The sequence below is a fragment of the Taeniopygia guttata genome, chromosome 3 (genome assembly GCF_048771995.1).
Source record: "Taeniopygia guttata chromosome 3, bTaeGut7.mat, whole genome shotgun sequence".
NCBI classification, from domain to species: domain Eukaryota; kingdom Metazoa; phylum Chordata; class Aves; order Passeriformes; family Estrildidae; genus Taeniopygia; species Taeniopygia guttata.
This window is the reverse complement of record NC_133027.1, coordinates 87,881,488-87,906,024: the sequence shown is the minus strand read 5'-3', so window position 1 is coordinate 87,906,024 and position 24,537 is coordinate 87,881,488. Positions and strand designations below refer to the sequence as shown.

At 40.3% G+C, this 24,537-nt stretch overlaps 1 protein-coding gene across 4 annotated transcripts in view; it reads right to left on the bottom strand.

The window, feature by feature from the left end:
* Window positions 1-24,537, bottom strand: part of EML6 (EMAP like 6) — a 94,179-nt gene that overhangs the window by 45,695 nt on the left and 23,947 nt on the right. For all 4 annotated transcript variants that reach the window (XM_041715330.2, XM_072927370.1, XM_072927369.1 and 1 more), the window contains exons 2-8: window positions 17,886-18,045; window positions 12,424-12,522; window positions 11,276-11,344; window positions 8,565-8,750; window positions 6,560-6,695; window positions 4,356-4,557; window positions 690-827 (exon numbers count right to left, since the gene is read on the bottom strand). In XM_041715330.2, coding sequence (XP_041571264.2) covers window positions 690-827; window positions 4,356-4,557; window positions 6,560-6,695; window positions 8,565-8,750; window positions 11,276-11,344; window positions 12,424-12,522; window positions 17,886-18,045 — 990 coding nt within the window. The remainder of the gene's footprint in view (window positions 1-689; window positions 828-4,355; window positions 4,558-6,559; window positions 6,696-8,564; window positions 8,751-11,275; window positions 11,345-12,423; window positions 12,523-17,885; window positions 18,046-24,537) is intronic.

The window sequence follows — 24,537 nt, the reverse complement described above, 5'->3', positions numbered from 1 at the left end:
GAACAGCTCATTTAAATTTTGTTAAAGTCATTAAAGCAGAGCATTATAGGGGTTTTCCCAGGCTTTCCCCTCCTATCAGTTTGAAGTTCCAAGTATTTTAAGTATATGTTTGGCAAACATATAGAGAATAGTCAGGAGGGGGTAAACTCTTCCAGGTATCAATCAGAACAGCTTTTGTGTTTTGAAAGTATACTGGGGGTTTGGCTATTTCATTCTATTTCTTTCAAATTTGAGGCTTTACCTACTTTTGTGTGCCCTCCATAACAGAATTTCAGACAGAAAATGCTTAAGATGCAGCCATGTAGAAAAAGGCTTCTCACTTACACAAAAAGTAGAACTCAGGTTTATCTTGAAAATACTTAAAAATGTCTTTTGATCACCAATTATTTTGCCCAGTATGTGTACAACAGGAAATAAATCATCTGTGAAGATCCCTCTCCAAATTATGTTCTGTTATGCACATTTCTTCTCACTAAATACCTGTATAACTTCAGACTACAGGAAAAGAGCCAAACGCAACAATCTTACATCTTATCAACATTATTCCTAAGAGCTAATATTTTGAAATTAATTACAGCATAGATTTTCTCCTCTTTGCCAAACTACCACCTCTTAAAAGGGATATGGATGCATCTGCAATTATTATTTCTTTTTCTTCCGATAAGATACCCAGCAGTTTCTCATCTTACCTTACTCTGAGGACAATGAAGGAGCCATCCTTCATCCCAAGTGCCAGCTGGGATCCATCAGGACTGAAGGACACGCTCCTTATGGCCTCTTCCATATTGCAGCGAGCGATCAAGGCATGGTCAGCAAGGCTCCACAACCTGCCCCAAAGGGAAGGGAAAAGCAGGAGGGGGCTTTTCCTGACTGCCCAGGATTTGGGTGTCTTCAAGAGGAACCCCAAAGGTCTAACTCAGCTGGGAAAATCACTTGCACACACCCCTTGTGTTAATATTGTATAAAGGATTGATCTCCTTTCAACCTGAACACAACTGTGGTAGAAGAAAACAGAGTGAAGCTCAATTACATCATGATTTAGTGTTATCTGATTGAATTCCCCAAAATGAATAATAAAAATTAAGCTCTTGTAGATATGAAGGGCCAATGCAGCTCAGAGCGAAATTTCCACTGAAAGCAACAGTCAGGGAACATCAACATTCCAACCACAGGGAAGACTTTCTTGTCCTAACTCTGAACGAGCTAGGAGATAAAAGTGCATACTGATTCCCTCATTCACATCAATGCAATTAAAAAGAATCAACCAGTAAATTATGTCCTAAGAGAAAGGCAAATAATGCCCCTATATTTTTCTGAAGGAATGGAAGGAGCTTCCCAAATCACTGCATGTTGACCTGTTAGATCTCAGTAGTCTGCAAGACTTAGAAATTTAAAAAATAATTTAAATAATGGGGAAAAATGCATAAAAGACCTCTTTCAGGGTAGAGAAATTAAGACAACAGTACCCAACTATTTTTGTTTTGAGGATAGAATCATCAATGTAATGTATTGATAGCATCTTCAGTAAAATTTGTGAATTATGAATTACTAGATGTGATCATGTGCTAAACTGGAGAAAAGAACAATTTGTGCAAGAACTGTAACGTGACACTGGACCGAGTTATAGATCAGAGCTGGACAGAAAAGAACACCCAGGCTGGATGGAAGTTACAGTAAAAGCTCTAGAACAGTAACAATGCCTATTTTTACTGAAGGCACTGGCACCAAGGATGTGGATGTCACTGAGCTCAGCTCTGCACAGGGAGCTGAGAGGCACTGGGAGCACAAGAGGCTCCAAAGGAGAAGAAGTTCTGTTGCTGACACTGGAATAAACAGCATAAACACAGGCTTGCATGGAGCCTGAAAAGAAGGTGGAAAATAAATGAATATAGGACATTACAACTGTATTCAAAGACAAACATGAAGTATGATCAAGAATCTTGCAGTCTCTCAAGGCAGAAGCTGAGCCCAACATAACAAGAATGAACCAGGAAGGCTTTGGAAAGATTTTGAAGAAAATTGTTGCTTCCTCATAAATCAGTTTGTGCAATACTCTGGAAGCCTAATTGCAAAACATGACAGTTTATTTAATACATGTAGTAAATAATTCTCTATGCCTTCAGAGAATGACAGTTTTTCCCTGTTCCTGTGGTAAGAGACAGAGAACAGGCAGCTTTCCTAGCTGAGATGGTTTGCTTTGGAAATTTAAAATGTTAGAAACCTATATTTGGCTAGAGACTTCTCTCAGTTGGGCTAGGGAAAAACACAGTAACTCCCCTTCTCATTTAGACATCCCAGACACAAGAATACCATCTGACTCACTAAATACTTTTATTTCTAAACCAATTTAGATTTCTATTACATACCCACTCTTTGAAAAATTAGTGTGATAATCAAATACTAAGAAAAATTACCCAATGAAGGGCAATACAGAAACATCGTGGTTGATGCAAGTATTACAGAAAATTTGTAGGAAAATCCTTTTGTGTACTTCATCTTAATGAAAGTACTCATACGTTTCACTGGAATTCCTCACATGAAGCCATAGTCTATAAAGCAAACCCACTAGCATTCAAATCTCATCCTCTCTAGTGCTCAAACAGCTCAAAGATGTGTGATGTTGGGCAGTAAAATCTCTGCAGACTTGAGAGAATGGCATATCCAAAGGCATCAGGGATATCGTAACTGCTCCAACAGATAAGAATTATAAGAGCAGCACTAATCAAGGTTTGATGCGCACACAGATCCTGCAGTGCTTCCTGGAGGGGCACGAGCTGGGTCAGGCTCTGAGTAAGCAGTACCTTCTCCAGTTCCAGGAGCTGAACTACTCTGCTCACCACAGGATGAGCCCAAGACAAGAAATCCCATCTTAGTGGAGCTTATTGGCTCGAGGGCAGTGCAATGCTAATCCCAGCTTTGCAGTCCTTCCTCCAGAACTGACCTGCATCCTGCCAGGACACTTGTGCAGGCAAACCCCAGCAGAAGAGACCATTTGTGCATTGCAGAAACTGAAAGAAATAATCCTCCTGTGGGAAGCAGGGAGAAAACACAACTGTAGAGAACAACTGGCAGTTCTGTGGGTTTCACACTTGGATTTTAAATGGGGTTAGAATGAGATGAGGGATGGCAGGTACAGGAAACCAGTACAAGTGAAAAGACTGAAAGGGAAGAAAAGATCCCAGCTGAGCAGCAAGCCGCAAGGCAGAGGTGAATCATAACGTGCAATCTGAAGAAGCAGTAATCAGAAGCTGAGTATATGGTAGGAGATGGATTTTTGGCACTCAGGAAAACCCCCATCTCTTTAATCACAGATAAATAATACTTTCCACTGGGCAGAGTCCATGCTCAGGTGAGAACACAGCAACTCTGTGGGTGTGGACTCAGGAAGAGTCTGAGCTGGACCACCAAACTCTACAGCCAAGTCTTACTAAGCACAGCAAAATGCCTTTTTTTTCCCCCCCCGAGGCTAATCAATATGCCCGCTTTTAACACAGACAGGAAAAGGAGCATCCTATTTGTGAAAATGTCCACAAACATGTGGACAAAGTTTAAAAACACTGCTGCAAAGCCTCAAGACACAAGTGGTGTAACTAAACACAGGATCACAGAATATCCTGAGTTGGAAGGGACCCAGTCAGGATCACCAGTCCAGCTCCTGATCCTACACAGACACCCCAATAATCCTATCCTGTGCATCCCTGGGAGCATTGTCCAAACACTCCTGGAGCTCTGGCAGCCTTAGGACTGTGACCATTCCCTGGGGAGGAGCCTGGTCAATGCCCCTTCCCCCGCCCCCCCCCCCCCCCCCCCGATCCATTCTAAACCTCCCCTGACTCAGCGTCAGCTGTTCCCTCGGGTCTTGTCACTGGTCACAGACAGAAGTGATCAGTATCTGTCCCTCCACTTCCTCTTATGACGTCGGTGCATTTTCATTAATCTAATTTTCTGGCAATTTAACTGAATTGGTTTTAGATTAGATTTCCTAAATACTTGAGGCTGAGGCAGATACCTTCTGAGTAAAACACTGGACAAAAGTATTTAGGCTTTAAGCTTGTTGCTTCATATTACCAGAAGAGAAGTATTAGGTGACCATTCCCCATTTAGACCCCCTGTACACAGCAGGAATAAATCAATAATACAAGCAGAAGATATATATCCAGCACATTTTGAACATAAATTCTGATTATTTTTACATAATGTGTGGCACCCAAATATGAAAACTGGAGAGAAAAACCAAAGTTGCTAAGAAAAAATCAGGGGGAGGGGGAGAGTCTGACCGTAAGGCCAGCAAGTCAATCCATTACAAATTAAGGTGCATCTGAAGTAATGAAATCAACAACCGAGTACAGCCTTACCGCACAGAGCGATCGTCGCTGCCAGTGACTGCCAAAGGCTTCTTGGGATGCACTGCCAGGGCCCAGAGCTCCCCCTCACAGTGGCCCTGCATGATCAGCATGGGCTTGTCCCTCTCCCTCACGAGCACCTCGAAGATCTCGCTGTCCTGCGTCCCTGCCAGGAGCCTGTCGGCTTTCCAGCACACGCTGCGGATGGACAGGCCTGGGGGCACAGCAGGAGCTGCCCTCAGTGCCAGCTGTGCCAGGGGGGCCACAGCCAACACTGCTGGAATTCCAGAGGTCATTCCCAACTGACATCTTAGGCACAGGCTCACCCAGAACATCCCAGCTGATTCAAAGCTCAAGGCAGTTCTGTCAGATTTTCTCCATTTGGCACACAAAGAGAAATCTCAATCCTGAGAAAACATGCTTGCTGCCCACCTTGGGAATTTAAAAACCAGCTCCATTCCACAGGATTTAAAGATCTAAATTTTATATTAGGGAAGGCGCTCCTGTGACTGGAGCTGGTTTATTCCTTTTTCCAGCGCTTTACTTTTTCTTGCACTCAAATAAAATCTTAATAGTGAATTTAAATGGTTTGTGCCCATTTATCACACTTCTCCACTTTAAGCAAAATGGATTATTAAAATAAATATTAAAAAGACATCCCTCCTCCCCAAACCAACAGAATTTTACTTTGTATAACTTTAAGAGAATTTGATCTTATTCCACAAATCTGATCCCTACTTTGCAGTTGGAATTTTACTGACCACAAACTTAAAAACATCCTCTCAGCAGGCTGATCAATTTGGTAGCACTCTCTGGTCAACTGCTTGCAGGGTTTGTATTTTCTGTTCCACTACATGAAAAAACATTTGGATAGTAGATCTAGATGCTGTGAGATGTGAATGAATAAAAAATCCATTTTTCATGCAGTCAAGGTCACCCACATCATCATTTTCACATTTTTTGGAACCAAATACATAATGCAGTAAAATACTGGTCACGTAAATAAAATATTCTCCTCTCCTGAGAGGGTTAAATTAATCCGATTTTATTTTCTTGTCCATTTCCAACAGCTTTAATTTTTCTAATGCCGTTTTATGACTTAACTAAATTCATACTGAGGTTCTGACTTTCATCTCCTTCTTGGTACACACCAATGACCACACAATGGAATTCAGATTGGAATTTGGTGGAAGATGGACATTGTTAAGATTTAGAATAGAAACACACCTTTAGATGTGGGAAAGACAATGTTGTCTGTGAACATATTGCACATGAAGAAAGATTATCTGCTCTCAGGGTTTGTTTGACAGACAATGCCTTTGCAAAATGCTTTGGAAAAATAACTGAAAGAGAGGGACAGAAGGTCCCAGGTAAGCATTAAGGCTGCACCACTGCTCGAGGCTACAGATGTGCTTAAATTCATCAGTGCCAATGACAAATGAAAATGAAGCCCCAATTCCAGATGTTGCGAGTAGCCTTAAAGGCAGTTTTCACTTGCCCAGATCTTTGCTTTTGTGTTATTTGTTGTTACTGTTTTCTTGAAATTCATGCTAAACATTATGATTTGGGCTGCAAAAAAACCACATAAAGCCAGGAGTGCAGAGTACAGGGACTGCTGCTTGGGTGTCCTGGACAACTTTTTGAGGGCTAAATTCCATGAGTGAACACGACACCCTTGATAAAGCATGCATTGTGATCCATGAGATCATAAGTGCTTCAAAGCATAAAATAAAGTGATGACTGAGCTCACAGGAAGCAGGATTAGATTCAACAAATGTGATTATCACCAGTTCAATAACATTCTCTCCAACAAATCTGCCAAGTGCTACCATTCCAAGTGCATGAGTGGAGTGTTCAGATGGTCAGCATCTCCGAGTACTGGGTTCCAAAAATCTCAATTAGTTAAATGAATTGCAAGTAGTTAATTAATTAAGGATTGGCTAGCTTCATTCTCCCATCTTAAGGATGTGTAATTAGTTCTTACTTATGTTCTTGCATTTGCATGGGGGGGAGCAGTGATTTCATCCCTGCGTTTATACCATGAACCATGGAACACTCCACAGGTTACAGAATTGTCAGAGAGGGAACACAGATCCAAAAATAAATACAGTCATTAAATAAGAAAAATCAGCAGTATGCAGAGACATCTATGCTTCACATCAAATGCTGGCATTATCCAGATATGTGAAAAAAACATTAAAGGAATAGCTCATTACCTTTGTATCCTTGTTCAGTCTCCCTGAGATCAATTTTAGTAATTGGTTTGAACTCAGTGTCCCACAGCCGAATGCAGCCATCTCTCCCTCCAGTGGCAAAGCCTTCTTCACAAGCATACATACTAAAAATTCCAGCCTGTCAACCAACAGCCCAAGTTTTAAGGTTTTAAGATGAAACAACCAATTTAAACACACAAAGCAAAAGTTTTCAAGCAGACTCTTGTTAAAAGCCAGAAACCTCTGGGCACAAAAGTGTTGCCCATCCAGAAAGCAAACCAGTAAACACAGCTTTTATTTCAAGTGCTCCACTTGAGCGGTTTATGTAGAAACCTTTGTGCAAATAGCAGCGACACAGCCTATCTGCAGAACTTCAAATTTAAGTTTGGTAATATTATGACAAGGACAATTGAATAACTAGTGAAGCACTTAAAGAGTTACCCGTGATAAACAAAACCAAGCAAACAAGCAATACAAATATTCTTACAGGAGCAGAGGTGACTGAAACATTCTTTCATGAATTCAGTTCAGACATCGTTCGTAATCTGACAGGAACTGAAAGAGTGTCAATTCATTCTCTTTGTTGAAAACAGGTTTATATTACAGTTTGAATTTCTCCTTGGTTTTGAAAATGCCTCAAGATTAATGACTGTGCTGAACAACCTTGGAATAGTTCAAGGAATGCCTGCTAAGTCAGTATTTTATTAGGAAAACCTTGGTTAGGAGATAAGTTGAGCTGCATGGAGATAAATACACTGGAGAGAAGACCTCAATTTTCAAAGTGGGCTGGTGCAATGTCTTCATAAACTAATATTTCTAATTATTAATTATATAATAAATTGCACATTTACAATGGCAAATTCCAAAATTCATCACATTATGTAGAAAGAGGTTGTATTGAATAATTTTAATGAATCTAATTAAAATTCTGCAAACAGAATTCTACTACTATACTACAGGGGGTTATTGCTTGCCAAAGACATTCCTGTGTTATTGCAGTTTCATGCTATTTCCTCTGGTAAAATGTCCCACTGACTCCACTCTCTCTGCTTTCATAAATTAGGGATTACTTTTGTAAATAATCAGTACTTAGGTCTCATTTGAAGAGGTCCTACAAATCCTGATAAACTGTCACCATAACTAATTTTGGGAGATCAGAAAAAACCCATTATTTTTACAGTGCTCTTTCTAGAACAAAACTATAGTGACAAGTGTTAGATGATAGATCACTTTTCTAAAGAAAATTGTCTTGTTTCCTTTTGTTCCAAAAACTCCACAGTTTTGGAACAAAACAGTCATATTCCCACAATCATGTTCTGAACAGGAGCAATTCTCAAACACATTTGAAATAAGACAAGGAAGTCCTACAGTGTCTTTATTGTTGCAAAACCAGAGACAAATTAATTGTATTAAACTGGTTAGAAATCTAACACAATCCTGCACGTCCCCCTCTCACTCTGTAATTATGAGAGCTCCAGACTGGGGGTGGTGGTTTGTGGGTGTGTGTTATGGAGGCAATTGGAGTAAATTCTTTGGAGTATGGCTGGAAGGCAAGCTCACAGATTCAACAGGTTTGTTCCACACTGAATCTTTTCTGAGGACTCAGTCTCCAGCATTGGGAATTTCAGTGGTAAAATTCTATTTGAGCCTACATAATCTGCTTACCAACTATTTTAAGTAAACTGATCATAACTGAAGCTACTCAATCTGTGAAACTTTAGGTGTACAGACTTAATTTGAGGCTTGGTTTGCTTGGTTAGATGGAGGCTATAAATATCAGCAGTTTTGGCACTATCACATCTGTTGGCAAAATGTCAACATCACTATCACACAGCATCTGTTGGCAAAATGTCAACAAATACAGCATTACATCCAAGTTCTTAATTGCTGAACAGCCTCAGACATCCTCTGACCTGAAACAGAAGGAAATCTTTGTAGCTAAGCCTTCAGGAAGTTTTTCAATTCAATGAACAGCTCCTTATCAAACAGACATGAAAACACCACTTACACTGTGTGCTCCTTGAATTGTGCGGACCAAGTTGAGCCCTTTCCAAACATAGATGTCCCCATTTAAAGCCCCAGAGTAGGTGATGTCTTCTTTAGCACAGGCTAAACACAGGATTGTTTGGAGATCTCCTGTTTTACCAAATATTCCTCTCTTTGCTGTCAGGGCATTTCCACACAATGTCCAAAACTGAAACGTAAATGGCAGATCAGGAGAGGTTTCTGCAGAATTTCTGGTTTTTCACATTAGTGTGCAGATCTCAGACGCACATCCTGACAGAGCAGTGTCTGGGCAGGCACTGAAGTGATTCTTTCAGTCATATCAGAACACCCAGTACTCCAAAGCCTGCCCATTTACCAAGGAAAGATCCAGACAAATATAGTACAACTAAACCCAAAACAAATCATCAAACTGCTTGAGGGGTGGAGGCTCAATGCTACCTCATTACTGCCACTCTGCCCCTTCTCATTCGTTCACTGTCCTTTATCAGGTTTTGCTGGGAAATGCTGTCCAGACAAGTGCATGTTTTTAAACCAAAGCAAATCCTATTTTTCTTGTCTGAAAAACACAGCTACAGCACTGAAGTGATAAAATATCTTATCTTGCACAACCTGTGTGCTGGAGCAGACATTTCTGCCCTTCTCCAGTGTACTGAAAGAATTCTGCCCCTCAAATATGGTCACAGTTACTGAGAAACCATCTGTTCCATGGGGACTGCAAACACTCCATGCATGAGACAACTCCCTGACTCCCAGAGTAACAGGTCCCAAGCCTGGAAAGAGGACTTTCAGCTGCCATCCAAAAGTTATTGACATTCTGCAAAAACCAATCTAAGACTGACTGGGGAGGAGATGAAGAGTGAAGAAAACACAAAGTTTGTCTCAGAAGGTTGTCTTTGGAGGCAAGCTAGAAATATCAGACTACTTGTTTTTGAATGAGTGCTTTTAAAATTTAAATTAATATAATTTATCAAGCAGAAACCACAGTTTGTGTACTCAGCTCCTTCTCAAGGACCAGACCTTCCAGGGAAGGCAGAATAAAGAGAATATCAATGACAGATATGCAAGAGAAGTGCTGAAATCTCCAGTCCTGTCAGCACCAGGATGTTCTGGACAGGTGCAGACACAGAACAGCGAATCTTTGGGGTGCAGCACAGCTCAGTGGAGCCATTCCTGCTCTGTCATCTGACAGACACTGAACAGGAATAGTGATGTGTCTGACATGGATTCATCATGTCCATCCATTCCCACTTCATTTGCCTACAGCCAAATTTTTACGTATTTTTCTAAAATTCTTTATTCCAGAAAATCCTTGGATCAAGATTCAGCTCCTTCTCTATTGTTAATTCAATTAAATATTCCCTTTGCCTCTTAACATCAGCAAATTTAGAAGGCAGAGGGAGTACTGTCCCCATGGCTCTCTTTCCTTGAGTAAAACCTAAATTCTCCTACTTTCTGGTCAGCTGAAGGAGTGCTAGAAGGAAGGAGTTCTCTTAACACTGAGGCAGCAGTGTTACAAGGGTGGAAGGAGGATCCTGAGCTCAGTGAGAGCTTCCTTAGCTCCTGGGCTTTACCTCAACTTCTAATCCCTGCTCAGCCAAAAGAGCCAGTAAAATTGGACTGCTAAAAGAATAAACAGCCCAATTCCCAAGCATCAGTCCCAATTCCCACAGTGATACAATTCCTTCAGAGCTGTTATTATCACATTCCCACAGCCCTGTGTCAGGGAACTGCTGGAGCACCACTGGAGAGGAACACAGAGTAATTTCCCCTCCATGCTGCTTTTTTCCTAGTTTTTGGCATTCCTTTATTACTGTGTATTTACAGTGCCTGGTATTCTCTGTGTTCAGGGTGATTATGGCCATTTTAAATAGACGACAGGTGCCAAACAAACACAGGTTTTGGAAAACAGCTTGCAGAACACAACAGATGGTATCACTGCTGCCAAAACCACCCACAGTTTGAAGCAGTGGTGGTTTAAGGGCACGAGCTTCTCAGGAACCAGAACTGGAGATACTAATTGGTTTCCTAAACTTCTAGTTAAAGCTCTTCCCACCCCAGTCATGTGAAATAATTGCCATCTGTTAGGAATGTTTTTGAGGAGACAGGAGAAAAATAGAAACCTGAAGGGTATATTGGCAAACAAGGCTTTGTTTCCAAGCTTTCCATGGGCATAAGAATGTTTTATCCTAAACATCTAATATATATGTAGGTTTCTATTTCAAACACTTCCATAAAGGGTGACTTAGAGGGAGCAAACAGTGGGGCTCCAGAGTTTTGTCTCTGCAGGCCCTGCACACTTCTCAGTGATGTTACATGAGAAGCCCAAGTGCAGGTGATTCTGTTCACACTTTTTACCTTGGTTCCTCCTACAGCTGCACGGTGACCCTTTGTGATGATGGGTGAGGGAAATCCCTGAAGGCTGAGTTACCATTAGGGTGGAATGGAGAGGGCAGATACACAAAATTATAAGTATATAATGATGAAAATTACACCAAAGAATCTTCCTGACTTTCTTGTTCAGGTAATCAGCAGCTCAGGCACTGGTGAATGTCTGAACTGGCTTCAAACAAAACATTCTGTAAAATGTTCACATAAAGTAAGAAAAATATAATCCATCCTATATTTCTAGTCCTTAGCAGGTAAGAACACAGATTTTTTTTTTTTTTTTCTGGTAGAAGTACTTTTTCCAAGTAAACGATGAAAGCTCTTTACCTTTATGTGTTTTACTCCACAGCTGACAATTCTGTTTGGCTGATACTGATCCCAGGAAATATCAAATATCTGTTAAGAAACATAGTAAGCAGATATTTTAACCTATACAGTAATGGCATCTAGGTTCAGCTTGCTTTTACCTGTGCTTAGCGATAATTTCTGTTGGAACAGATTACTAAAAATGAAAGAACACTCTACACATAAATTTGGAACTCTCTGTAATCAGAGATCAGGGCAAACATAGAGGATACCTCACATAGTTCTGTCAACACATTTTATCCCTGTCTCCACACTGCCAATCCACTCCAGCTCCAGGATGTTATTGAATAAACAATATTTACATAGACATTCTTTCCCACTCCCTCTTCTGTGCAGAAGTTCCTTTTTCTGGTTGGGAAAGTCTACTGGGACTAAGACTTTAGTACTTCTATGTTCTGGAGAATTCTGATAATTCAGAACCTGATATTGCATTTAGTGAGGTCAGTAGCAAAACTTTCACAGATGTAAAACATGTTCTAATATGATAATATACATACAAGTTGTCAGAATGTATCCATTTAACATATTTATTTTGACATATGCATCCATATGTTAACATAATTTATTTTAACATATGCATCCATGTGCTTATATATGTCAGGGAGGTATTTTGCTTATGCCAAACCTGGTAAAACATTTTCTAATCCTGAATAACACTGTAAACTTATACCTGGTCAGTTCTTGTCTTATGATCCTTTACCTGAAGCTAACAGAAAATAAATATTTATCTCAGTCAAGTTTCTTCTACAGGTAACTGTCTTAAGGAAAACTGGAAGGGATATAACTAAATTAGCCCTCAGAATAAATTGGTTTTTTGACATACTCAGAAACAAGGTAATCTTTATCCGTGGAGCTCCCATTTCACATCTTGTATGAAAAGCTACAGATCATCCTACTCAATGCGTAGGTACAACATATTTCCTCCCTAGGCTTACTAACAGTGCCTTGTGCTAGGTCTGGCACAATGAGAAGGAATAAATATCTTGTCCAGTATTCTAAAAGCCAGGTAGAATGACCAAAATTTGCGTCAACCTAATGGAAACAAAAATGATTTTTGAAACACCCATGCAGCTCCTAGACAAAATCCAGGAATGCTTCCATACAATTACCCTGTCGGAGTGGCCTGTAGCTGTTGCCAGGAGCTTTCCTCTCTTCCAGTCCCAAATACACACCGTGTTTTTGGCATCCAGTCCCACAGAAGCCAAACGCTGAGGAAAACCAACAGCAATCCAGTTAACAGGAAATCAACCCCAAATCACTTTGCTGTACCTCCCAGGATTATGTGCACAAATGGATTTTCCCACATGTGACCTGGGTTTGAACCACATTGCAACAGCAATGACATTCACACTCAACATTTACTCACTGGAGAGAGCACTGAAATGTCTCATCTTCTCTAAAAGGTCAGGTTATTGATTTCAGGTTACCAATGTTCCAAATGAAATTCTTACCCTGTAACATCTGAGGTCCTTGTTTCAGGTACACACCTCTCTAGCATTTTGATTTATTAATCTTATTATAAAAGTGAAATAAAAGCTTTCACTATTTCCAACTACTGCTTTGTTCATTATGCTCATTTTGTTGAGCTTTAGAACCAGAACTGGATGTACTTTCAATAATCGCCTTTTTCATTGCTTACTGTATCATATCACCAGTTAAAATAACTAAAACAATTAACTAATAACCAAGCTAAATTAAAGTTTCATTTATCATCAACTAAAAGAACTTAATTTTAATACATTTTCCATCTCAATAATGGAAGAAATAAAATGAACAGAATAAAAGGAATGCGGCATACTAGAAGGGAAAAAGCAGAGTGCATCCCTCTGTGACATGCCCAGAAGATCAGCCATTACTGTGGAAGTTGTAGGTCTTTTCCCTTTCAGTGACTGTCCTGATTTTGTCCAACTTTTCATGAATTCCATAAAAAATTGGCTCAAATTTTGAGTAAGCAAATTGTTTAAAATCTGGACCTGTCTGTGGTAACACAAAAGATCTGAGGCAGCAAAGAAAACAAGTGTCATTACCACAGACTCCTCTGAAACTCTGTACTAGGAAAAATATTAAATGCAATAAAGCTCTCAACAACTGAATAAGAGTATAACTGTTCACACAGGAACAGAAGGCTTCAGTTTTTATTCTGTAGCAATAATTCAGAAAGCAGGCACTCAAGGCCTTTTCATCCCATTCCTGAGTGTAAATACTGAGTGCACATCTTTCCTCCTGGGAGCGCCCCTTGAGAGCCTCTGCATTAACTGCAGTAGGTTCACACACCCCCCACTGTCCCAACAGTTACAGTTTCTTGATTTAGAGGAATGAAATGTTTTGGGACTTTGGTTTAATGAAAGATGACAACAGGCACTACCCCATTGCAAAGCCTGCCTAGTGAACTCAACCACTGTCCCACCAGAAAATGCACCAAGCAATGTGGTATTAATGAAAACAACAACAAAATAAAAACGCTTCAAAAACCTCAACTCAACACCCCTCATCACCACCACCAGAAAAAACTACTTACAGACTTATACCACAAGTTCCTCCAAGTCCAGTCTCCTTCCACAGGAATAACAACACAGATAATTTAAATGAGCTGTTCCTAGAGGTACATAAGGTTTACACAGGGAAATCTGGGTATGTTCTCAGATGTTGTTGGGAGAATGAGGTTCCCTTGGAGGGTTTACCCTACAGGGAGGGCAGAACTCTGTCAATAGGCTCTGACTCATAATGGAGTTGTGAAGGGAGAGTTAAAGAAGTTTGTACAGTGGAACAAAGAAATAAAATTATAGTTTTTGCAGGAAGTCACAATGTGAAAGGATTTCTGTGCTTTAACATTACTCAGAATGTCAGTAGACTTGGGTGCTGGAGCTGGTCAGCATCAGTGTTACACCACTCCCAGCTGCAGGGCCACTGAGAAACTCTCTGGTCCAATGGCACTGAGAATACAAAAGAATCACACATAGGAGCCCTGCATACAGCAGCAGCCTGACAGTGGGAAATTGGAAATCAGACCTCAGTACTGGGAATGGCACCTGTTTCATGTGTGCAGACAATGCCTTCCTAAAGGTTCTTGTCTCCAAGCCCTACATCTCCTCTCAGGGTACTTTGGCAACAACCATGTGGAAGAGTTAGGGCCAAGAGAACTTATTCCAGGAGTGCAGGACAATCTGCAATTATATACTACCTTGATTTTAGAAAGCAATTTAATTCAATGTTACACTTGTAAAACTTTGTACTGGATAATGAAGTATTGAGACTTGTCTAAAAGAGACACAGTCTCAAGAACAGGGTTGACAGACAACACAGAGAATAGAAATGTTCAGTTCCCTTGACACTGCAAAATAGAGCATAGCTACTAACCAGCAAATTAGATAAAATATAGAAGACACATAGGATATTAAAGGTAGCTGAAACTAGTGGATAAACAGATAATGAGGAACCTGAGGGGGGTCTGTGGCAGTTCTGTAACAAGAAGCACCAGTGCATGCCCTGAGAAGTTCAAGGCAAGTTCATTAAAATATTGCAGGCTCTGTGAGAACAACCACCACAGATCCCTTTAGACAACCCTCTAGGACCACAAAAGGAGTTCCAGTAAGGGGCAGAGGCACAGAAATAAGTTCTAGGGAAAGTGGTGTTTATGTATTAGCTGGGAAATATATTGTAATAAGTCTGATCTGGAGGGAATAAATGACCTGTTGTAAAGTTTCACAACACACTTTTGATTGGAGGAAAAAAAAAACAAACACTCCTCCAACTGCATCCAGTGCTAGAATAAGGAATGGCTGCTTTCTAAAACTTCAAATTGTGTGAGAAAGTTTATTCCTTAGCTGACTTTGGTATCAGCAGGGAAAGCACTACGGGAAACTAAGAAGTACTTTACATTTTCTTTTAACCTTGGCCTGCTGAGGAAGATCTCCTGCCAGCAGAAAAGTGATAAATGCTGAATTTCCTTTTGGTTGAAACACACTTTTAGTTCTCCTTCTGGAAGGGAATATGACAGAAAGGAATATATGAATAGAATTATTCAGAGAATTCCCAGAACTACCAGAAGAAAATATCTGCCAAGTAGTTTAGGCACATAATTAAACCATTATTTTAAAATCTACATAGATTTGAAAGATTTGGCTAAAGAAGTCTAGTGCTGCATTTTAAATTTTTTTCATTAGGTGTGTATGTATTATGGCCGTGCCCTTCCCACTCCATTAAAAAATATTTTTAGAAAGCACATAAAAAAGGGTTAATCTGAAATAACTCAGAGCATAAATTGAACTGTGGGGTATTGATAAAATAGTTCAGTATGGGGCATCTGCTTTGTAGGTAATTCTGTGAAGGGAGGATGTTGGTACTTTTGAAGAGAAACTCTAGTTAACTCCTGATTGAAGAGAAGACATTTTTAATTACGGGTAAAACGACAGCTCGACAGCTCCTCATTAAACATTTGAGCAAAGTGCTGTTTGCCTCCTGCCAAATGGCAGGTCTTGCTCAGAAAGAAAAAGCCCAAACTAAAATATGTATTTTTAAATAGCAACACTTCTGCAAGAAATTCAGCTCCCATCAGGACTGTATTAAATACAGGTAACACAAAATAGGAAATTCACTCCGACTCTGTCTCCAAAAACTGTATTGAAGGTACATAAAAACAAAGGAAGCATTCAAGCTCTCTCCTGTGTATTGATGATCTCCATTTAATAGAAACTATAACAAATCCTGTGCACACCGATCTGCATTCTCCACCCTGTAGAACATGGGGCCAGGGAAGCACTGCAGGAACAATTGCGCTGTCTCTGTGCAGGGTCACCTCTAGTCTGGCCAGAAGGAATATTTCCCCACTAACTGATCCAAAAGGAACCAATATCCCAGAGCTTCTGGTTCAACAAAAGTGAATTAACTTGGCTCAAAGTGAGGTGAGGCGGCCCTGTTCAAGATGCCCGCACATAGAGCAGCACTTGCACAGGAACACAAGGAGACAAGTGGAATCCATGGAGATTCACTCTGGGAATGCAGCAGAGTCACCTGGGCTTTGCCTCTGCTTACTTCTACTTAGGAAGCAGACAGCTGGCAGAACTAGTAGTGAAAAGAATACAGTTCTTATTGTATCTGTACCATTCCTGATTGTTGCATTTATTTGTGCTTGGGGGCTGAAATGCAGACCTTCCCTGGCTTTTAACAGCCTTTGGATATAAAAGAAGGAAAGCTTTGCACTGGAAGGTGCAAGCAGTGTGTTTTGCCCTGTGACAGACATCAGCTCCCTTGGGAATGCTGACTAAACAAACCAGAGCTGCCAGCAGCTCTGAGCTCCAAATACTCACAGACTTCTTCCCATGCCCTTTAATTCTGGCTCAGCACAGCAGCCTCTCCTGCAAAGCCAGGAAGAGCAGCAAAAGGCCAAGATGCATTATCCATATTCATGTTCTCCAGCAGTGGTCGTTCTCCAGATATAAAAGTGTTCAATGCAAATTTTTATTTCCAGAATAAACTGCAATTTCTCAAGCATTTCCAGAAAGGGAATTGTCACAGCTCTGCAAGGTCAACCTGGCAGTGAGTTTGAGTTTTAATTACAGCAAGCACTTATCAGGGCCTTCACGAAGGCCTCCACCTCAAATATCCCCCAGGCTCGTAAGTCTTTACTCCCATGAGGCACTGAAATAGCTTAAAAAAAAAAATTTAACCACCAGTCTTATGAAGTTAAACATGAGGGGAAAAAATTTAAAGCATTTATTTTTGAATGAACAATATCCTAAAAAAAAAATACACCATTAGAATTTTGTTCTATTGATCTGAGGGTTTTTTGTCTGAGGTTTTTGGTATCAGCTAATCTAAGCATTCCTAAAAATACTTTAGTAAGTATTACATCAGGAAACTCATCAATTGTCATCAATAATGACAAAAATTCCATAGTCATATATTTATTTATAAAGCTCTGCAAAATATTTCTCAGGTATAAATGAATTTTAGGTCTATTTGCCTAAAGCTTTTAACACTGTCAGAGAGAAAAAAAATCATTGTGTTTAGCTGGAAACAGCCCACCTTTTAGTTTTATTCTAAATTTTTTTACAAGATATCATTTCAATTAATCACACTGTAGAAAGCCACACTGTGTGTCCTAATGCCATTATTCAATTAAATTGCATGTGCACCCCAGCCAAGGAGACTCTCCCAGCAGTGAGATTAGCACAGTTCTTCTGCCAGAAAAGCTGCAGAGTTCTGAGAGCTTTGCCAGGAACTGATTCCTTTGGACAGCAGGTGACAAGTACATGGTGAAGCCATTGCAGTTATGCCACAGAGGGGCATTTCTGCTCTGAATACCTGTCCAACATCAGATGCCTCCACTCAGATGTCAGGCTGTGATTTCATCCCAAAAGCACCTCCTGCGCAAGAGCTGCATTTGCAGTCCTCTTACTGCAATTACAATTATGATACAAACCAAGCCTTGAACAGCAATCACAATTCAATTGTAACAGGAGCTCCAACACTGCAGACCTGTAGCTGCTGAAACACCAAACATTTAAGGTGCATCTCTCAGTGAACCAGAAATACAGCTGAGTTCAGAGCCCAGAGGAGGAGCTGTACTGACCTGGCCGTCCGAGTCGAAGGCCAGGCAGGCGACTCCGTGCGTGTGCGCATCCTTCAGGAGAGACACGGTCTGGACACGGTAGGAATCCCAGATGCAAATGTAGGGATCCTTCCCAACCTGCCCTGTGGCTACCAACATTTTATCCGGATGAACTGCAAGGCTGCAAACAACACACTTCACGTTATAACACACTTTTGGAATGATCACAGCAGCCGTCTTCAAAACTCGGTAGATTCCAGTATTTACTTAAAATGTTTTGCTGAGACTGACATGGTGAGTGCAGAATACAATTTATCATGTAATAATATTTTAACTATAAAAAGGAAAAGCATAATCGGAGAATTTTTAAATACTTTTGATTGACATGCTGATTGAACACAGACTTGGATCTTTCACAGGTTTGTAATGGATGATTTTCTACTAATTATCCTCTTTTGCACATCAGCTCAAATATTCTGAAATATGGACCAGTGGCTGAATAATGATATTGTTCACTATGAGAAATACACACAAGAAATCCTCTCATTTCCAAATGTTTAAACATAGCAATCTCAGAAGAGACATAGAAGTAAATTGTTTCACCAGAAACAAACCACATATGTCTGTTCACAACACTTCAGATATTAAAATAAGAATAAAACCTCTCTGTAAAGTCGTATGAATACAAAGACAGTTTTATACAGTTACCCAGGAAACAAATTTGAACAATGGCTGAATATGTGAGCTACGCATGGAAAGAGAAAACATCCTATTAATAAACTGGCACTCACCAGGTGGCTGAGGGGAGCTGACTACTTCTGCTATCCCAGGAACAGATAAAACTAATTATTATGAAAAGTTAATCAAAAAGATTAAGAAAGTTTTGTAAACATATGCATTTTATGGAAAAAGAACAACTGTAGCACAATTTAACTGTTTTATCTCCCCTGCCCATTCCTCCATTCCTCCCCAGGCTAGAGTTGTACATTATATTGTGTGTCAGCTAATTCACCTCAGTTCTACACCTATACAGGCAATAAAAGGTGGCACCACATATTGTAATTAAGTTAGAATACTTGTATTCAAGAACCAGAAGGAAAAGATTAATTGGGCTAATCTCCCTCACTGCTAGAGCAGAACTTAATTACATGTGCCACCATTTAGCACAGAGCAGTTCTCATACACCAGAGCCTCCTCTTGGGTTAAGAGCATCAACACATTTCCTAAACATCAACATGTCTATACTGAATGTCTCTGGTATTTCTTTTATCCTTTCTGATGCATGAAGTCAGCCAGTGGGAGAACTAAAATTAGGGAATAATATCAAATTTTGGCACCTAAATTAGCAGTCTGATTTCCCAGCCCTGCTGAGGACATTCATCTCCTGCTATGAGCCTTTTCAATGTACTCCCCCTGCCCACGTTCTGTCTGGCTGTTAGATAACCAAGGGCTTATTTTTGGCAGACAGCGCAGTGGGTTAGAGGAAGGAAATGAAGTCAAATTTCAAGAATTCTTGGTGACTGTTTGTTACCTGCATATGACATATGTTTGATGTGTGTTCAACTGTAAAAAAATTCTCTGTTACAGAGGTCATGTGCTGTCTTCAGGGTGTAAGATTTCCATGCTCTTCCCTGCCTCCTTAAATGGGTATCAACTTGATTGGCTGTGTTTTGAACTGCAAAGGTGCATTTTCTAAGCAAACATCCCATAACTAGACCACTTGCAATGAAACCACATCAATATTTGCACCACTGGAAAACACTGAAATACTGTTACATTATATTATATGGAAATACAATTAGAAGAGACAAGGCATTCAAACAATAGCAATTTGTAGTATAGAAAACACATTATTACAGGATTAATTCCTATTCCTTCTACAGGGAGAACAAGATGCAAGTAGGGTGAGCAGGAAAAATGTCCCAAGAAAATTTATCTCTGTTTTCTAGGTTTGAGGGAAAAGGACACGAAGTCCTTGCTAAGGAGCTGGGATGCAAACAAGGGATCAAAGCAGCAGCAGTTGCTGTAAGTGCCACCCACTGGCCCTGGCAGCCACTTCCCATGCAACAAGAACTTCCTTCTGTGGGAGCAGCAACAGGACTGGCTGCACACACATGGAGAGAGGCAGAGATGAACTGCTTTGGTAGTGCCCATTCCCTTCCTTACAGGAAAGGCAAAGAAAGCCATGGGACTCCTGGCTAAATGCACTTGGGTAAATTCCAAAGCACTCTGATGTAGCTGCAAAACATCACTTTAACCCAAGTGCCTCCAAAGGCACTTCTACACAAACAATCCATGCAGGATGAACCAAAAAAGCACAGGTAATATTTTAATATTATACCTCATTAATAAAAAGGTCTACTAGGAAGATCTTTCAGGGCTCATTTCCTTCCCTTCAAAAATCAACAAACCTGAATCTAAGCATCCAAGGCTGGAACTGTGTTAATTCAGGATAATTAAAGATGCCAGACATGTGTTTCAACAGGGTCTGATGAAATGCTCTATAAAAGTCATTAGTGGATCCATCTGGTCGGGGGACTTGCCAGATGGGAAACTCATACTACCCTCCACAATTTCTGTTGCAATAATATCCCACTCCAAGTTTATTTTTTTAAATAACACTTTAGAAATCCAATGGACTAAAAGTATTTTTTTCTTGTCTATATTGTATTTCTGTCTATATTGTTTTTCTGTAACAGGTTCCATACGCTTGTAAACAGAGTAGGGATCTGAAGTTCCAAGATAGAACTAAGTAGAAAAGTTTAGATGTGGCTCAAGCCTCAAAAGGAGTTACAGGGAAGACACAGGTGCTCTTTTCACATGGATGCACAGGGAGAGGGCAAAGGCAAGACTCATGAGCTTCTTAGTGGGAAACATTGTCTGGATACAAGGAAAACATCCTGAATAGAAAAACTAAAGATCTAGAATAGTTTCCTAGAGAAGTGGTAGAATTCCCCTCACTGGAAAGAGTTCAGGACTTAATTGGCTTGACAGGACCCCAGATAACCACATCTAAGGCTGCGCTCTCAAGAGAAAGTTGGATTGGATGATCTCTGGAGGCCCCTTCAAAACCAGAGCTTTCTATGGCTCCAAATACTGAAATACATCAAGAAGTCTAAAGTAATAAAAGTAAAAATGCATTCTGGCTCACAGCAGTTAACTTGCATTAGATAATTGCTCCCTGATGCTGCAAAAAGCAAGCACATGTGTTATCTTTAATAAAGGCATGCAGAATTGAGGAAGACCTTGAAATGGGGGTATCAGATGAGAGACAGAGGTTTAAATCTCACTACTCTGGGTCTTCTAAATCTATCACTGCACTATCCTATTTATCAGATAGGCAAAATACTTTTTCACTGCAGCAGCGAAAACCTGAAAATTTGCTTTTGTAGTTTTGGTGCATAATTTATATTTTCTATTTCAAATGCCATATTAATTTGAATCTTTCTATAATCATTCCATCAAAGGTTTACAGTTGACAGAAACGAAATCTGGTTTTCAGAATATCCCACCTGACAAAATAGAAACTGCTATTTGAAAAGGAAACACCTGCAGTTCTGAATGAAATCCCTGCAGAGTGCTTGAAATCGCTGTCTCAAGTGTACTGTTACCAGCTCCTGACAATATAGTTCATCCTCAGTGCTGGGATGTTTTGCAATTTAAAGCAATGTGCAAATTTGCTAATCTAAAATAACTCTAGATAGTTAGACACTGATCAACTAATCTCTACTTCAAATCCATCCAGTTTTAAAATTGGAATAACATTTCCTGTTCAGACAAGCCTTTACAGAATTCTGCAGTTTTCTCCAACAGTGCTAGATCATGTTAATAGAGACTTGGGAAGAGGCAGATACTGTTTGTATTCTATCACCTCTCTTCAGGAAGTCTCTTTTCACAAAGAAAGAGTTGATGTTTCTTGTTAAAAACCAGCTACAAACCCCACAGTTTAGCAGAACAGAGAACACAGCAGGTCTTTCTTCAGAATTTAGGTCAAACTCATGAAGTACTCAGGGCACTGGCTCTGCTACACTTGAACAATGGACATATTAGACAATAACAATTTTTCTTTCTCTGTAGCAATATCTCTGAAGAAACAATATTTCCAAGAAGCTCCAAGCCAGTCCCAAAATAGCCACAATGTGCCAGCAGGTATTTTCTCCTTTGTTGCCCCCTCCTGCTCCTGGCAGGACACCTCCAGGCTCCTGGCAGGCCAGCAGCACACTGGAACACTAGGGAGCTTCTGCATTTTACTGCTCATACAGTGCTAAGGACAGAGCTGTCCTCACATGGCAGCAAAGAACACAAAAACTCACTCAGCAATTCCCCATTTCACAGAGCAAAATGAGTTTCTTTCCTCAGCTGTGGGGTCAAAAGGGAATGCACTGTACAGACATAGCTATTTTAGCAGCAAAATATGGCAGGGTGCAGTCTGATCCCTGTTTCTGAACACAACACAAAACATCATCAAGCCCCATTGAAAGGAATAATGGAACAAAAACCAGCAGTTAAATGGAAGAAAATGCAGGGGCTTCAGGAGCAAGGGAGTATCAGAGAAGGAGCCAGAAAAAGGGAAGAGGAACAAGGCAACAGCAAAACAACCTGCACAGACCCCTCCAGATCTGTAAAAATGGAGGGAACATTGAGTAGAAAACTGCTGGAATCTGACAGGCTAATTCTCCATCTAATCTTCCCCCAAATGAGTTCTGAAGCAAACACCAACACCACAACCATATTTCGAGGAAAATCCAGCTCTTAATAACACAGGAGATTGCTGCTCATGCACAATCACAGCTCCCAACCTTTGCCCCCTCCAGCACAAGCCCGAGACCCGCAGAGCTGGCAGGCAGATCACACACCACAATAACCAATTTTATTTGGCCTGTACCATAGGACAGGTGAGGGAGGCTTTGGGAGGGCACTGCAGGCATGTGGAATAAATGGGAGAACAGAGAGAACAGATCTGTTAGTCCTGAGACACATAGACTCGTCTGTGTGCACATATTAGCATGTATAATACAGTTGATACACACACTCATACAAGTGAATTACTTTTTTTACACATCTGAACATATAGCTCTAATGATACTTTTAAATATACTAAATATTGCCACATGATTCTTGCAAACAACTCAAGTACAGAGCATATTTATCCTGACAAAATAAAAACATAAATGCTGATAAAAATACTGCAATGGCAACATTTTAATTTACTGGCTTGATTGCTACATGGCAATATCTTGTTTATATATATCAGAGAACAGAATATGTGTACAGAATGATGGGCTTTTAAAAAATAATTTAGGCATTTTTTAGGTCTAAGCTCTTACTATCTGTTCCACTTCTGATTTTCTCCTCCATGTTCCCTGTGTAGGAAGAAGAGTGATACAGACACAGGTTCTAGCATTTACTAATCACCCTGCATCAGCTTCCTACTTCCAAGAAGCCAGGCTGCCTCTGAGCCACAATTATGGTGGCCTGTCCCAGACAGCTCCCATCTGCTCCTCTGAGGAAGAAAACACCCCCAGACCAAATGAAGTCAGAGCAGACTTCAGAATGACTGGAATCACTGTATTGGGCTGGGCCACAAACCGAGCCCAAACTGAATAATTTATGAAGTGGATGTGCAGCTCAGATCTAATAAAAGTCCTGGAAACACACACATTAACAGCTGCTGTTCAGCTTGAGCACACTTAGAGTGCCCAGGGAATCCGAGGGGCATCTTGACAGGGATTTTATTTCTGACTATTTTCCAGAACTCACCTGAAGTAAAACAGTGACAGAAGCCCACAAAGTTATAACCATTCCTGCCACTCTTTATCCTTGGAAAAGCCCTGCTGACCTGCTCCTTGTGCCAGTGTTTGTTATTTAAGCCCATGGAGTTATTCTACCTTGTGTCAATAAGGTTTGTTCAGCTCCCCAAGGCTTATCAGAACTCCTAACAGATCAGGTCCAAAAGGCCTGAGGATGGCAGAACATGGAATTTGCCATAGCACCTTGGAGCTACAGAGGGATCAGAGTCAGGCCAGATTTAAAAAGTACATAGATTTTGAACTCATTATTAAAATTTCTCCAATAACAGAAGGTAAAAGATGCAAAAAAACCCAAAAAAACCCCAAAAATCCCACCCAAAACCTCTTAAAATGCTTTGAGCAAAAGCACTCTGCACTTTAATTAAGACCAGCTCTGATTTACACTCATATGCATCTGTACAAAGAAATACTGGGCAGATTACAAGATGAAAAGGGAACAGCACCACAGCACAGTCCTGCAGCACTAAGGCTCCACCTCACACATGGCAGAAGTTCTCTAATGATTTATTTCCTTGGATATTTTCATGGATATTTTGCAACTCTTGAGCTTCTCCCAATGAAAAGCAATTCTAGGAGATTTTATCCAAAGCCCACATTATAACACTGAAAACTAAGCAACATCAACTGTTGATGCCCTCATGAATTGTGGGTTTTAAGTAAAAACTGATCAGGGAAAATACCCAGTATTTTTTATGATCCACACTATCCCACAGAGATGCTGCTGTGTAACTCTGAAATTCCACCACCATATTCCAGTTTTCCCATGCATGCTTATAGTTCCCATTTGAGTCTAGTGATATTTGCATTCATGATGCTAAACCAAACACGTGTTTTGATGGCCAAAGCAGTTGCAAATAATACCC